Source organism: Delphinapterus leucas, chromosome 6 (assembly GCF_059928025.1).
Source record: "Delphinapterus leucas isolate spDelLeu-1000000601 "Yukka" chromosome 6, BTC_Dleu_Yukka2, whole genome shotgun sequence".
Taxonomy (NCBI): Eukaryota; Metazoa; Chordata; class Mammalia; order Artiodactyla; family Monodontidae; genus Delphinapterus; species Delphinapterus leucas.
In genome coordinates, this window is record NC_143134.1 from 10,641,088 (window position 1) to 10,656,824 (window position 15,737).

Sequence of the window (15,737 nt, forward strand, 5' to 3'; positions counted from 1 at the left end):
CAATTACTTAACTCCAATCATTCATATTATTCTATTTGACCCTTCCACCAGAGATAGAGATGGATGGCTTCATGAATTTGTACTATGGCTCATGTTAATTCCAAGAAGGAGCGAAAGAGGTTCTCTTTGTAACTTGTTGATAATCTGCCAACACTGTTGAGCAGGTCTGAAATCTATTCGACTCCAACTTGGTCGCATCATTTGTCTATAGAAGCCTGGCAACTTCTTTGAATGGTAGTTTGTGACTTCCAACTAATACCCATTTTGCAGAAACCCAAGAAGCTATCAAATAATGTTGTAACTCACAAAATGAACACAAAAAATAAATGGATATCTACTTTTACTCTAAAGAGAATATTGTACTCACCATGTCCATCTGCTCTGGAGAAGCTAAAGAGAAGGATGCTCTGAAGTAGGGGCAAGGAGCTGAACTATCAGGGTAGAAATGATATCCAGGAAGCATGAATATCTAAGAGAGTTTATGGAAAACAGGTGATGTACCATTAAAGAAAACTAAAAGAAAATATAGGTGAATCTAATCTCAGAGTGGAGGATGACTTTTAAACTTAAAAAGCAATGAAAGAAATCACAAGAGAAAAATCAATTTATATAAAATTACTGCATGTCATATAATAAAACTAAAAGCATAGAAACCTGTGTTTACATAAATACAGCAATTCTACCTCTTCTCCATATATTATAAAGAATGCACAGAAACAGGAAAAACTTTAAAATGGACAAGGACAGCTTATTCAAGAAATAGAAATGGTAATAAACATGAATAAATGTTTAACATAACTAGAAAAGTAAAATAAATCCAATGAAATATCATTTTTAAAAATATTTCATTTTTTTTAAGTTAAACTATAGTTGATTTACAATGTTGTGTTAGTTTCAGGTATCCAGCATAGTGATTCAGTTATACATATGTGTATATGTATATGTATATCTATCGATCTATCTATTCTTTTTCATATTCTTTTCCCTTGTAGGTTATTATAAAATACTGAGTATAGTTCCCTGTGCTATATAGTAGGTCCTTGTTGGTTATCTATTTTATACATAATAGTGTATGTATGTTAATCCCAAACTCCTAATTTATCCCTTCCCCACTTTCCCGTTTGGTAACCCTAAGTTTGCTTTCTATGTTTGTGGGTGTATTTCCATTTTGTAAATAAATTCATTTGTATCATTTTTTTAGATTCCACGTAAGTGATATCATATGATATCTGTCTTTCTCTGTCTGACTTACTTAGTATGATCATCTCTAGGTTGATCCATGTTGCTGCAAATGGCATTATTTCATTCTGAGTAATTCTGGCTGAGTAATATTCCATTGTATATATGTACCACATCTTCTTTATCTGTTCCTCTGTTGATGGACATTTAAGTTGCTTCCATGTCCTGGCTATTGTAAATAGTGCTGCAATGAACATTGGGGTGCATGTATCTTTTTGAATTATACTTTTCTCCATATATATTCCCAGGAGTGGGATAACTGGATCATATGGTAACTCTACTTTTAGTTTCCTTATGAACCTCCATACTTTTCTCCATAGTGGCTGCACCATTGTACATTCCCACCAACAGCGTAGGAGGGTCCTGTTTTCTCCACACCCTCTCCATCCTTTATTATTTGTAGACATTTTGATGATGGGCATTCTGACCAGTATGAAGTGATACTTCATTGTAGTTTCGATTTGCATTTCTCTAACAATTAGTGATATTGAGCATCTTTTCATGTGCCTGTTGGCCATCTGTATGTATTCTTTGGAGAAATGTCTTTTTAGGTCTTCTGCCCAATTTTGGATTGGGTTGTTTTCTTTTTTGATATTGCGCTGTGTGAGCTGTTTGTATACTTTGGAAATTAATCTCTTGTCAATCGCATCATTTGCAAATATTTGTTCCCATTCTGTAGGTTGCCTTTTTTTTTTTTTTATGCTTTCCTTTGCTGTGCAAAAGGTTTTAAGTAGGTCCCATTTATTTATTTTTGTTTTTATTTCCATTAATCTAGGAGACAGAATGAAAAAGATATTGCTGTGATTTATGTCAAGGAGTGTTCTTCCTGTTTTGCTGTAGTTTTGTATTATCCAGTCTTACATTTAGGTCTGTAAGCCATTTTCAATTTATTTTTGTTTATGGTGTTAGAGAATGTTCTAATTTCATTCTTTTACATGTACCTGTCCAGTTCTCCCAGCAACACTTACTGAAGAGACTGTCTTTTCTGCACTGTATTTTCTTGCTTCCTTTGTTGTAAATTAATTTGCCATAGGTGCATGGGTTTATTTCTGGGCTTTCTCTCCTGTTCCAGTGGTCTATATTTCTGTTTTTGTTTCAGTACCACACTGTTTTGATTACTGCAGCTTTGTAGTATAGTCTGAAGTCGGGGAATGTGACTCGTCCAGCTCCATTCTTCTTTCTCAAGACTGCTTTGGCTGTTAGGGGTCTTTTGTGTTTCCATACACATGTTAAAATTATTTTAGTTCTGTGAAAAATGCCATTGGTAATTTGATACAGGGATTGCATTGAACCTGTAGTTGGCCTTGGAGAGTAAAGGCATTTTGACAATATTGATTTTTCCAATCCAAGAACATACTATATCTTTCCATCTGTTTGTGTTGTCTTCAATTTCTTTCATCAGCATCTTACAGTTTTCCAAGTACAGGTCTTCTGCCTTTTTAGGTAGGTTTATTCCTAGGTATTTTATTATTTTAGATGTGATGGTAAATGGGATTTTTTCCTTAATTTCTCTTTTTGCTCTTTTGTTGTTAGTGTATAGAAATGCAACAAATTTCTGTGTACTTATTTTGTATCATGCAACTTTACCAAATTCATTGATGAGCTCTAGTAGTTTTCTGGTAGTATCTTTAGGATTTTCTATGTATAGCATCATCTCATCGGCAAACAGTGACAGTTTTACTTCTTCTTTTCCACTTTCGATTCCTTCTATTTCTTTTTCTTCTCTGATTGCTGTGTCTAGGTCTTCCAAGACTTTGTTGAATAAAAGTGGCGAGTGGGGCATCCTTGTCTTGTTCCTAACCTTAGAAGAAATCCTTTCAGATTTTCACCATTGAGTATGATGTTAGCTGTGGGTTTTTCATATACAGCCTTTATTATGTTAAGGTGTGTTCTCTCTATACCCACTTTCTGGAGAGTTTTTATCATAAATGAATGTTGCATTTTATCAGAAGCTTTTCTTGCCTCTATTGAAATGATCATATGGTTTTTATTCTTCAATTTGTTAATGTGGTATATCACATGGATTGATGTGTGGGTATTGAAAAAAACTCAAAAAACACAAACATGTGGAGGCGAAACAATATGCTACTAAACAACCAATAGATCACTGAAGAAATTAAAGAGAAAATCAAAAATACCTAGAGGTAAATGAAAATGAAAACACAAGTATCTAAAACCTATGGGATGCAGCAAAAGCAGTTCCAAGAGGGAAGTTTATATCAATACAATCATACCTCAGGAAACAACAAAAATCCCAAATAAACAACCTAACCTTACACCTAAAGCAACTAGAGAAAGAACAAACCAAACCCATAGTTAATAGAAGGAAAGAAGTCATAAAGATCAGAGCAGAAATAAATTAAATAGAGACTAAGAAGACAGTAGAAAAGATCAATGAAACTAAAAGCTGGTTCTTTGGAAAGATAAACAAAATTGATAAACCTTGAGGCAGACTCATCAAGAAAAAAAGGGAGGGCTTCCCTGGTGGCGCAGTGGTTGAGAGTCCACCTGCCGATGCAGGGGACACGGGTTCGTGCCCCGGTCCGGGAAGATCCCACATGCCGTGGAGCGGCTGGGCTCGTGAGCCATGGTCGCTGAGCCTGTGCGTCTGGAGCCTGTGCTCCACAGCGGGAGAGGCCACAACGGTGAGAGGCCCGCGTACCATAAAAAAAAAAAAAAAGAAAGAAAAAAAGGGAGATGGCCCAACTCAGTAAAGTCAGAAATGAAAAGAAGTTACAACCAACACCACAGAAATATAAAGGACCATAAGGGACTACTACAAGCAAGTATATACTAATAAAATGGACAACCTAGAAGAAATGGCCAGATTCTGAGAAAGGTACAACCTTCCAAACCTGAAGCACGAAGAAAGAGAAGATATGCACAGAGCAGTTACCAGCACTGAAATTGAACCAGTGAGTTAGAAACTCCCAACAGGCAAAAGTCCAGGACCAGATGGCTTCACAGGTAAATTCTATCTAACATTTAGAGAAGAGTTAACACCTATCCTTCTGAAACTATTCCAAAAAATTGCAGAGAAAGGGACGGTTCCAAACTCGTTCTATGAGGCCACTATCACCCCACTACCAAAATCAGACAAAGACGCCACAAGAAAAGAAAGTTACAGGCCAATATAACTAATGAACATAGATGCAAAGATCCTTAACAAAATACTAGCAAACCGAATCCAATAACACATCAAAAAGATCATACACCATGATCAAGTGGGATTTATCCCAGGGATGCAAGGATTTTTCAACATCTGCAAATCAATCAGTGCTAAATCCCCTTGTAGAGTTATCAGATTTGGGGGTGACCTTTCAGCCTGGAGTTGAAAGATAAGTAGGCATAGGCCAAGCAAAAAGTAGGGGAAGAGTCTGTCAGGGAGAAGATACAGAGTGTAGTGTCCCCGAGGTGCAAAGAAAATTGGTCACTCATAGAGGTGGAAACACTTAATACATAGAGTGAAGGAATAAAAATGATAGGTAATGGTGTCAAAACGGTGGGACACCTGCTCTTCTTGGTGACTTCTGTGGCCAACAGCTCGCTACCCCAGAGCATGTGTCTCCTGCTTCCTGTGCATGAAAACACACTGTCCGCAGCCTCTTTCTAGATGCCTGTGGTTGCGTGATTGAATCCTAGCCAGGAGAGGGGAAGTTGTGGTGCTACTTCTTGGCCTGGCCCGGAACGTCTCCCTGTGTGACCCACCATGCCCTCAATGCTGCGGTCATCATGGATCCGTGTGTTGAAAAACTCAGAGCAAGAAGGTGGCAGGAACCTGGGTCTCTGACTCACGGCAGGAGCAGAGGAGCCTGTAGACCACATCTTTGAAAACTGTGCGTGAGTCAGAACTGGGTTGTGACTGGATTGTGTTAAGTCTTTGAGATTGTTGTCTAGTAAAATCATGATATTCAGAACTTTAAGAAACTGCTTGTGTTTTCATGGTGTAAATCTGGCCCTTGGTTGTTGAAGTTAGGTGAGCTGGGAATGAAATGATTTGGGGGCATTCTGGGGAGAAAATTTCAAGGCTGAAGATGAGGTTTTTTTTTTTTTTTTCCTGATTAACAATGAAATGAAAACTGTCATTTCTACCAACATTGGGGAACAGTTTAGGGATGTGCCAGAAGCAAGTTTCTGTGGAGAAGGAGGGAGTGGTAATAATCTTGCAAGGTGACCAAAATCTGGGTTAAGAGAGTTGTGTTAAAGATAGAGATTATTTAGAAAAGTTGAAGGTCCATGCAACAGGGTATATGGAATAAATAAAAGGAACTGAAAAAACTATAATAAAATATGAAGCCTGTATCCTTATCTCCTAGCTCAGGGATACAAACAAATAGCCACTTATCAAATATTGTGAATAATAATGGCAGTGATAACAAAGCAAAGAAAATGTAATAAAATTGATTTATTGTACTAAAATGCACTTATATGAGTTAAGTCATTTAAGTATTTATTAAGCGCTTTCTATGTGCTGTTATTAGCATTAAGACAACTAATAAAGCATGAGTCCTGCGGTCAAGTATGATGATTACAGGGAATGAGTGACTTTCCCAGGGGAATGGATTGGCTCGCCGGTCCAGGCAGCCAGTTCTCAGCTCTGACCTCTAGACTGTCTTTTATGCTCTAGCACAGGAGTTTGCCAACAACAACACGATCTGTTCTTTGTACTCACTGCCTCAAGACAAAAGTGATCCTAGAAACAGATCTTGGTGTTTACAAAAGAGTGACGAACATGATAAAGGAATTAATTAATGGAGAATGGTTGATTGATTTGCTAAATTGGAAAGCTACACAGAAGCATATTTAGATGTCTCAGCTTAATTAGTGCCTCTGAATGAAATCTAAGTAGACATGATTTAAGTATAAAAGGAGAAAAAAAATTAGAAATCCTTGTGGGCTAATTTTAAGTGAAAAAAGCAGGATATAAACTTTTCTGTGTAATTTTCATCCTGTAAAATAATTGCACAGCCATATCAAACAAGCAAACCACCCGATTAAAAAATGGGCACAAACCTGAATGTACGTTTTTCCAGAGAAGACGTACAGGTGGCTAAAAAGCCCATGAAAAGATGCTCTGCGTCATTAATCATCGGATTAACGCCAGTCATTAACCATTAGTCATCAGTGCAAATCAAAAGCACAATGAGGTACCACGTCACGCTTATTAAAATAGCAACCAGCAAATGGACAACAAATAACAAACGCTGGCGAGGATGCAGAGAAAAGGGAACCCTTGTAAACTGTTGGTGGGAAGGTAAATTGGTGAAGCGTTATGGAACATAGTATGGAGGTTCCTCAAAAAACGAAAAATAGAACTACCATATGACCCAGCAATTCCACTTGTGGGTATATGTCCAAAGAAAATGAAAACGCTAATTAAAAAAGATACATGCTTGGGGCTTCCCTGGTGGCGCAGTGGTTGAGAGTCCGCCTGCCAATGTAGGGGACATGGGTTCGTGCCCTGGTCTGGGAAGATCCCACATGCCCCGGAGCAGCTAGGCCCGGTGAGCCATGGCCGCTGAGGCTGCGCGTCCGGAGCCTGTGCTCCGCAACGGGAGAGGCCACAACAGTGAGAGGCCACGTACCACAAAAAAAAAAAAAAAAAAGATACATGCACCCCAGTGTTCATTTCAGCATTATTTATAATTGCCTAGATATGGAACAACCTAAGTGCCCATCAACAGATGAATGGATAAAGAATATGTGATATATATATATATATATATATATATATATATATATATATATAGTGATGTGATACACAAAGTTATAAAATGAATGAAATAATGCCATTTGTGACAACATGGATGGACTTGGAGGGTATTATGCTTAGTGAAATAAGTCAGAGAAAGACAAATATGCACTTATATGCAGAATCTAAAAAAATAAAATGAATAAACAAAAAGAAAGAGACACATAATAGAGACAAACTGGTGCTTACCAGTGGGAAGAGGGAAGGGGGAAGGGCACGACAGGGGTAGAGGATTAAGAGGTACAAACTATTATGTATAAAATAAAGAAGATCCAATGAGATATTGTACAGCACAGGGAATATAACCAATTTTTTATAATAACTTTAAGTGGAGTCTAATTGTTAAAAATATTGAATCACTATGTTGTACACCTGAAACTAATGTAATATTGTAAAGCATTATACTTTCATAAAAAAACAATTTCATAGACAAACTACTAGATATATACAAGCTGTTCAAGAAAATATTTCACAAATGGTCATAAAATCTGGGTGGTAAAATTATGGGCTGTTTAAAAAATTTTCAGTATGCTTTAATGAAGAATCATGTTACCATGAGTATGCTTTACTTTCCTAATCAGGAAAAAAATCCTTTTATTTTAATACTAATGGCTTATGGTTACCAGTGGGTAAGGGGAGGAGGGTTAAATTGGGAGTTTGGGATTGACATATACAACTACTATATATAAAACAGATAACTAATAAGGCCCTACTGTATAGCACAGGGAACTCTACTCCATACTCTGTAATGGCCTATATGGGAAAAGAATCTAAAAAAGAGTGGATATATGTATATGTATAACTGAATCTCTTTGCTATACACCTGAAACTAACACAACATTGTAAATCAACTATACTCCAATAAAAATTTTTTAAAAATAATAAAAAATATTACTGGCTAATACTCATCAAGCATTTACTATGTGCCAGGTATTGGTCTAAGTACTTTATCCATATTGATTGCTTTCATCATCATAGCAACCCTAAGAGGGAGAGCTTCTTATTATCTGCATTTTACCCAACGCCACATATAAGGGCAGGGCTGGAGCTGGGATTCACACCCAAGGACGTGCCTCCAGAGAGTGTGCTCTTAGCCACTAAGCTAATCAGTAGCTGAGCTGAATGACTGTATTTCCCCTGGTTTAGACCAGGAGACTAATTCCGTAACCCAAAATCTATTATGTTCTTAGTAAGGAGTTAATGCATCTGATAGGCAAACATTATGCCTTGGGTTGGTGGGCAGTGATAAACATCTCTCGCCATTTTATTAAGATATTACTTTAAAGAAAAAATGTAGCTTTTCTTCCTGTTTTACCTCTTTCTTAAAGGCTTTCTCTTCAATCAGTTTTCTTACATCATGAAGGCCCTTAATTTTAACCCATAAAAACATTCCAGCAGTAGGAACTTGCCATTCTGCCAAACCTACAAACAAAAGAGAAGAAATATTTCCCGAGACCATTTTTGATGATGTCAACTATATCGCTGAAATGACAAATTGCAGTAACTATAAACTAGTGTTTCCAAAAAAGTTCCTTCAGTGATAGCATTTTTAAAAATATAGTTTTATGAGTTCTGAAAACTGATGCTCTGGGTTTTATTTTAAAAAGTAAGGTGAGGGTTTGAAAGGGAGAGAGGGGACTCGTGTGTTTATTTATGATTTTAGTGGGTCTCAGGGCAGTGCGGGAAATCCAGTGCCATGCCCACCACCCTTCCTTAGAATTGCCCCTAAGCCGAACATGGCTCTTTCAGTTTTAGGAGCGGATTCCTCAACTCTTTCTAGAGGCTTCTAGTGTTTCAATAAATCCTATCATTTATGTAATTGTTCATAAGTCTAATGAATTGAAGTTTTTATCAGAATGTAGTTAATTATGAAAGGAGTACATAAAATTAAGAAATTCTGGTCATTGGTAGGCTTTATGCTTCATTGAACATAAGGATAGAGAAACCAAGAAGGAAGAATAATTATTTTGATTTTGATTATTACCTTTTAAAAAAAAAAAACCTTGATGTTGATTAAAGCCTTTTTTTCAACTTCACTATAGGAAGTGGTAGAATAGTACTCTTATCAAAAAGATAGTAATTGTGTTTTTACCAGGACTATGTAGGGAAAAAGATATGAGGGAAATAAGAAGTGAATACTTTGTATTTACCGTTATTCTTGCCAAAGGCATTTTTAGTGGTGTAATTAATGCCATGCAATTCATTTTACTTTCTTCCTTAATAGAAAATTAAATCTAAACCATTCTGAAATCAAATTAGCAATAGAAAATATTAGATAAATGAGGTTAATGATTAAAAGGCAAATTGTCTGTAATGAGAAACCTGCCTTAGATTGTACTGTTTTGTCTTTATAGAGTCAATAAAGGAGTATGTTGTTGATTTCACAATTCCTCTTCTATTTGGAGGAAAATTTTGAAAACCTTTTGAGTACAGGTATTATTTAACTTTAAGTAGGTTATTGCTGGTTGATTGTTAGACTAACTGGTCGTTTTTCTTCAAACCACAGTTACTTTGCAGCACTCAGTTATAGTAGAAATGCGTAGAATCGTGCCGGGGTTTGTGCTCTTACTTCTGAGATCATTCATAGGGTAACATTTTCTTGACAAGAATACTCCTGGACCCTGTTTCCTTCCCCAGGGTTATTAACAATACTCTGTGGTGTGTATCACTCACTCATATAAGGGCTACTGTTCATCCCAGGACAGGATGTAAGTTCCACTCACCACTTAACCACTTGTCTGCAGCTGCCAGTAATGCATCCCTCTGCTTCCTATAGAAATCAATAACCCTAGAAGAACAATAAAATGCAAAGGATGTGTTTAGTACATTGATTGCAGAAATTAAAAGGCTCTGGAGTCCATTCTGTAAGAATCTATTTTCTATCTTGATGAAAATGTTGAATTCTTGATGAGGAAAGAGAGCGTATTTATTTGACCTGTCTGATGGTAAACATTTTTACCATTGTGGGCTTTCCATTATTTTGGAATAATTCAAAAGTGAAAATTAATAGAGCAAAGTCCATTTCTATATAAAGTATGGAACCTAAAATACAGTACCTCTCTACATGAGCCAGGAAGCCCTCTTCTCCCCATTGGTGTAGAAGCTGTGATACCAGCAGCTAAAAGGGATGAGAGAGTTATAAGGTTCATCCTCTAAAATGTGTTTTTTTGCCAAACGTAACAGCAAATCACTCTTGATTATGTGCAAACGACCCTAAGAAGGTGCAACAACCTGCACGAAGCCTTATAGGGTCAGCGACTTATAACAACGTTGATTAATAACAATGACAACAATAATAGTAAAAATAACAAAATATTTATATGGTCCTTGCTGTGTGCTGGAAACTGCTGTACCATATGAATATATTTCAGCTAAGTTAATCTTTGTAATACCCTTATTAGGCAGGTCATTATTTCCACTCTACTGATAAAGAGAATGAGGCACAAGGTGAAATTAACTTTCCTGCAGTCACTGCTCATCACAGAGCCTGGACTTAGGTCAGACTGTCCAGCCCCAGATCCACCCAAAAGCTGCCGCCCTGGATGGTCTCTAACTATAAAACACATACAGTCTATATAGGAAGTTATACAATATATTTAGAGATTTTTGTATCCAGAATGAAAGTCCTAAATGTTCTAAATGGATAGTGAAATTTGGTTGCTAACAGATACAGAAAATATAGAAAAAGCCCCCAACTTGATAAAACATGGGATATCTGCACTTTGTGGAATGTATAATGTCAAAGAAATGTCCATTCTACATAAACTACCCCTTTTGCGTTCTTAGGTAGCAGTTCTGTCCTTAAGGTCTGATTCTCAGGGTTGCCTTAGGGATGGGTCCAGTAATTTCTCAAAGCTTGTAAAGAAATTTATACATTCTCCAAAAATAATTTTACTGTATTTTAGTTAAAATACATTCCAGCCGCTGTTTGTAGGGAGCTTAGCACATGGGCAGTGAAGGCAGACATCGGGCCACCACACGGGTTTGAACCCTTGCTCTCAGATTCCAGGACAACGAAGCTAACAGTGTGTTACTTCACCAAACCTCTTCCGCCCTGTTGAGTCCAACGCAGTTTTTATGGGATTCCTGGGCTAGATGCCAGGACACAGCTGAATAAGAAGATCTCTGACCTTCAAGGAGTTTGGTCTACACTGTGAAACAGCACCAGGTCCATTCCAATCTCTTTTGCTATTTAGAGCAAACATCTGCTGTGTGTGGTCTCCTAATTCAGTCCATGCGGATCTAGAGATGCAATCAGTGATTTCTCTCTCTGCCATGTTCACTCAGTCATATTTGCCAACATCTGTTTTATTTTATGATCTGATTCAAAAAATTCCTACCTGAGTGAAAGTGCTGGTGTGCATTGTTGAAACTTCTGTGTGTAAAACAATTCTCTCGATCAAGGGCTTTGGACCAGTTATAAACCCTATTCGCAACCTGCACAAAGAGAGAAAAGTCACAGTACCAACCCTGCATTAACAATTAATACCATATTAGTGATTTCATGGGGAAGAAAGTTGCGACCTGGGGACAAATGGACCTAGACAGTTAACACATTCTAATAAAACAACTTCTTATTTAAAATACACATTTAAATTAAATTGTACAGTTAAAATAGAATGCATATCTGACCAGGTATTTCTAAATGTGCTGTTTCATATATGCAACCAAAAACCTGACCAGTCCCCACTAAGCTATAGCTTAACGGCCAAGTATCTTTGACCACTCGGAAGGATTGGTAGAAAAGCCTGTTATTAATAGATAAAATCAAATGGGAATACAAGTATCTTAAATGAGAACTGTTTGCAGTAAAAGATGCTGAGGTGCAGCCTCTGTCACCTTTAGATGCAGCCTGCAGGCACAGCCAGGGCCTTACCCAGAGGACAGGACTTTGGAAAAAGAGTCAGCTCGGATGACACGCCCATCAACGTCCATGGAGAGAAAAGTCGGTGCCCGGGGCTTGAAATGGAAGAAAAATACTGTTGGTTTGGGAAGTCTGTTAGAGACCGTATCCCTACTTTGTGTAGAGACTGGGGAGGAATGGATTTGGAGAACAGTAGGACAAACATCCTTTTCCTTGTCTTCATCTCAGCCTTTGAAATGGAGTAAGAACCAGAGATGCACGTTCTTCTATTCGTATCTGCCGATCTTCACGGCTTTTCTGCCAAACACACACACATGTCCTCGCACTTGCTCACGCTGCCACTCCTGTGAGTTTAGAGGAACCTCACACAGGACCTCCTTGTCCCAAGGCTTGAGATCCAGGATGAACAGATTTCGAGGAAGGATTCAAGAAAAACTAGTTTGGAAAAGACTAAAGCGAAGAGGGCCGTCAGCATTCAGGGCTGTTTAGGAAGAGATGCTGAGCCTTAGACCAACTAGAAACAAAACAAAGGTGCAAGTGAAGACGAGCAGTGTAGTCGGTCTGCAATGCTGAAACTTCCATATTTACTTCAAACGTAAATGCCAACAAGAAAGGGGGCCATGGTCGTGTTGAAGGTGGGCGGCAGGCAGACATGGTATTCAGGCAAACTAGATAAAAAGCCAAGAGTTCTGTTTCTTCTCCGTAGATATAGAGTGGGGATTGAGTGCGTGTGTTTGTTCTGTGCAGCCCTGAGAGCAAATACAGTGTTGGATTTTGCGGAATTGGGCATTGGGAGTCTGTACCACTACTGTTGTCTCCTAGGAAACCATGCTCGTGGACAGTGGTGTACATATATAGTGGGAAAGGATCTAAAAGCCCATGATTCTGCAGGAAAGTCCCCGACCCTAAGTGACAGGGATGGCGAGTGGGCAGCATGATGCTAGGAACGCCCCTCCTCTGCCCACCACCGCCTCATGACCGAGCGCGGCCATCCTTCTCCTTCTGCCTGGACACGCCTCCCAAGTCCTCCGCCAGTCAGCCACCCCCGAGAGACTGAGGTTGACACCCAAGGAGACACCCACTCCGTAACCCTGGCACGATGTCTAAGGAGCCACGACCTGGATTTGGAGTCCAGACGACCCTCACCCTTGACTCACTCGACCCTCCACGTGCCTGGCACAGAGAGCCAGCCGCTATTCTAAAGGAAAGGAATTTCTGGAAAGAGCAGTAATACCAGAGATGAAAATGCTCGGCAGCCCGGCTAAACTCACATCAGCACAGTAACTTACAGCCACTTGTCTGCTGATTGTGGGCTGAGTTGACACTGCACTTACCTTGTTGAACTGCATAAAATAGTAAGGATCGTCTTCTATGATGAGGAAGTCGTATTTTCTTGCGAGCTAAAAAAGGTTAAAGGAGCATATTTATTTCTTCAGAGCGCCCGAAGATGAAAATCACTTGGAATCATAGTTCTTTGTACTTGTTTCTGTGTAGCTTAATATGTGATTTTAGAACAGTGTTTATAGTGAAAATCTTAGGCATCATGTTCAGCTACCTAGAGGAGACTTTACAAAAGGAGCCTGCCTCCTGTTTTAAAGGAATGTCTTTGTAACCTGAAATGACAAGAAGTAGGAAAGGGAAGGGACAGGTTGAAAGTACAAACATAAAATAATGAAAATCAAACTTGGGGCCAATTATTATATAGCCTCATAGAGTTTAACATCACACCAAGAGTAACATTTCCTTCAATGAAAATATCAATTAAAGGGAAAGAAAAATCTCATAGTCAACAAGTGTAATAGTTTCTTGAATTTAAATTCATGGCGACCCTGGCATAGATGACTTCCTTTTATTAAAAATCATCTTCCTTGAGAGCAAGGGGTAATGAGAAGGAACTTGCAGAGCGCTCTTCTAAAGGGTCAGAACAAAACAAGAACACAGCCACGGAACACATTCTTTGAAAATACCTCATAGATTTCCTTTTTGCGGTTAGTTGTTAATGAGTTCCCGGCAGGGTTGTTGCCATTTGGGACAGTATAAAGAAATTTGGGGGTGTTTTTCTCAGGGTTCTTTGAATCTTCTGGTTTCCATTTGGAGAGTATTTCTCTGAGGGAGTCTGGAATAATCCCGTGCTCATCACTGGAAACATTAATCATGTTGCAGCCCAGGGGTTGCAGCTGTCCAGTACAAAGAGAAAACAAAGCCAGAGACTCAGACTTGATACAAAATATCAGTGTCACTGGTTCTTACACTAAGGAGAATGTTACCATTTATACCCTTAAACAAAAAGCTGTTACCATTTATACCCTTAAACACAAACCTGCACTCAGCTCTACGCCCACAGTGCGTTATCTTTATAATTATGGTTAGAACTGGTTCATAAAATAGGTGTTTATTAAGGAATGTTTTTTGACAAAGTAAATTAATCTTATAAAGCATCTATGGTGCTAATACATAAAATAGTTATAAGCAGAGGTGATATTCAAAATATTGGACAGGTGGTGTAGCATGGGCACATCAGATACAGAGCAGGTTGGAATGGGGTCCTGGAGGCCCCCTACCATGCCAGCATTGGCTCTGTACTATGGGGTGTTCAGGTTGGTCTTAGGAGAGGGACCAGGGGAGCCAGGGTGGTGCTGGGGAACCAAGGAGCGTCAGGGCAGTGGCTCACCAAGGCATGTGGATAGTATACTGTACCGATTGCAAAGGCTGAAGACACAAGTAGTGGCCTTGTTTATAGACATTGTTTTATGAAAGGTTTGTGTTATTATGTTTTATGTCTGTGGACAAACATAAAGAAAAAAATCGGAACTTAATAAGTAACAAGCAAAGGAAATCATCAACGAATGGAAAGACAACCTACAGAATGGAGAAGCTATTTGCAAACAATGGAACCGAAAAGGGATTAATTTCCAAAATATACAGACAGCTCAATATCAAAAAAAACCCAAACAACCCACTCCAAAATTGGGCAGAAAATCTAAATAGACATTTCTCCAAAGAAGACATGCGGATGGCCAACAGGCACATGAAAAGATGCTGAATGTTACTAATTATTAGAGAAATGCAAATGAAAACTGCAATGATGTACCACCTCACACCAGTCAGAATGGCCATCATCAAAAAGTGTACAAATAATAAATGCTGGAGAGGTTGTGGAGGAAAGGGAACTCTCCTACACTGTTGGTGGGAATGTAAATTGGTGCAGCCACTATGGAGAACAGTATGGAGGTTCACCTTGTGATCCAGCAGTCCCCTTCCTGGTCATATATCTGGAGAAAACCATACTTCTAAAAGACACATGCACCCCAATGTTCATTGCAGCAGCATTTACAATAGCCAAGACATGGAAGCAACCTAAGTGTCCATTGACAGATGAATGGATAAAGATGTGGTATGTATATGTATGTATGTATATACATACACACACACACACACACACACACACATATATACACAATGGAATATTAGCCATAAAAAGATTGAAATAATGCCATTTTCTGCAACATGGATGGATCTAGAGATTATCATAGTAAGTGAAGTAAGTCAGATGGAGAAATACAAATATCATATAATATTGCCTATATATGGAATCTAATAAAATGATACAAATGAACCTATTTACAAAACAAATAGACACACACAGACATAGAAAAGAAACTTCTGGCTACAAAAGGAAAGAGGAGTGGAGGGATAAATTAGGAGTTAGGGACTGACATATACACACTACTATATATAAAATAGGTAACCAACAAGAACCTATTGTATAGCACAGGGAACTATACTCAGTGTCTTGTAATAACCTATAATGGAAAAGAATCTGAAAGTTATACATATATATGTATAACTGAATCACTTTGGTGTACATCTGAAATGAACACA

At 38.3% G+C, this 15,737-nt stretch overlaps 2 protein-coding genes across 8 annotated transcripts in view; one reads left to right on the plus strand and one right to left on the minus strand.

The window, feature by feature from the left end:
- Positions 1–15,737, plus strand: part of LOC111185348 (uncharacterized) — a 315,714-nt gene that overhangs the window by 41,641 nt on the left and 258,336 nt on the right. The gene's annotated exons all lie outside the window — the stretch shown is intronic.
- The window catches only part of LOC111171140 (kynurenine/alpha-aminoadipate aminotransferase, mitochondrial), a 38,003-nt gene that overhangs the window by 13,021 nt on the left and 9,245 nt on the right, over positions 1–15,737 (minus strand). For both annotated transcript variants that reach the window (XM_089912698.1, XM_089912699.1), the window contains 8 exons: positions 13,823–14,032; positions 13,190–13,255; positions 11,868–11,950; positions 11,332–11,428; positions 10,048–10,109; positions 9,715–9,779; positions 8,307–8,413; positions 368–469 (listed from right to left, as the gene is read on the minus strand). In XM_089912698.1, the coding sequence (XP_089768824.1) occupies positions 368–469; positions 8,307–8,413; positions 9,715–9,779; positions 10,048–10,109; positions 11,332–11,428; positions 11,868–11,950; positions 13,190–13,255; positions 13,823–14,032 (792 nt within the window). The remainder of the gene's footprint in view (positions 1–367; positions 470–8,306; positions 8,414–9,714; positions 9,780–10,047; positions 10,110–11,331; positions 11,429–11,867; positions 11,951–13,189; positions 13,256–13,822; positions 14,033–15,737) is intronic.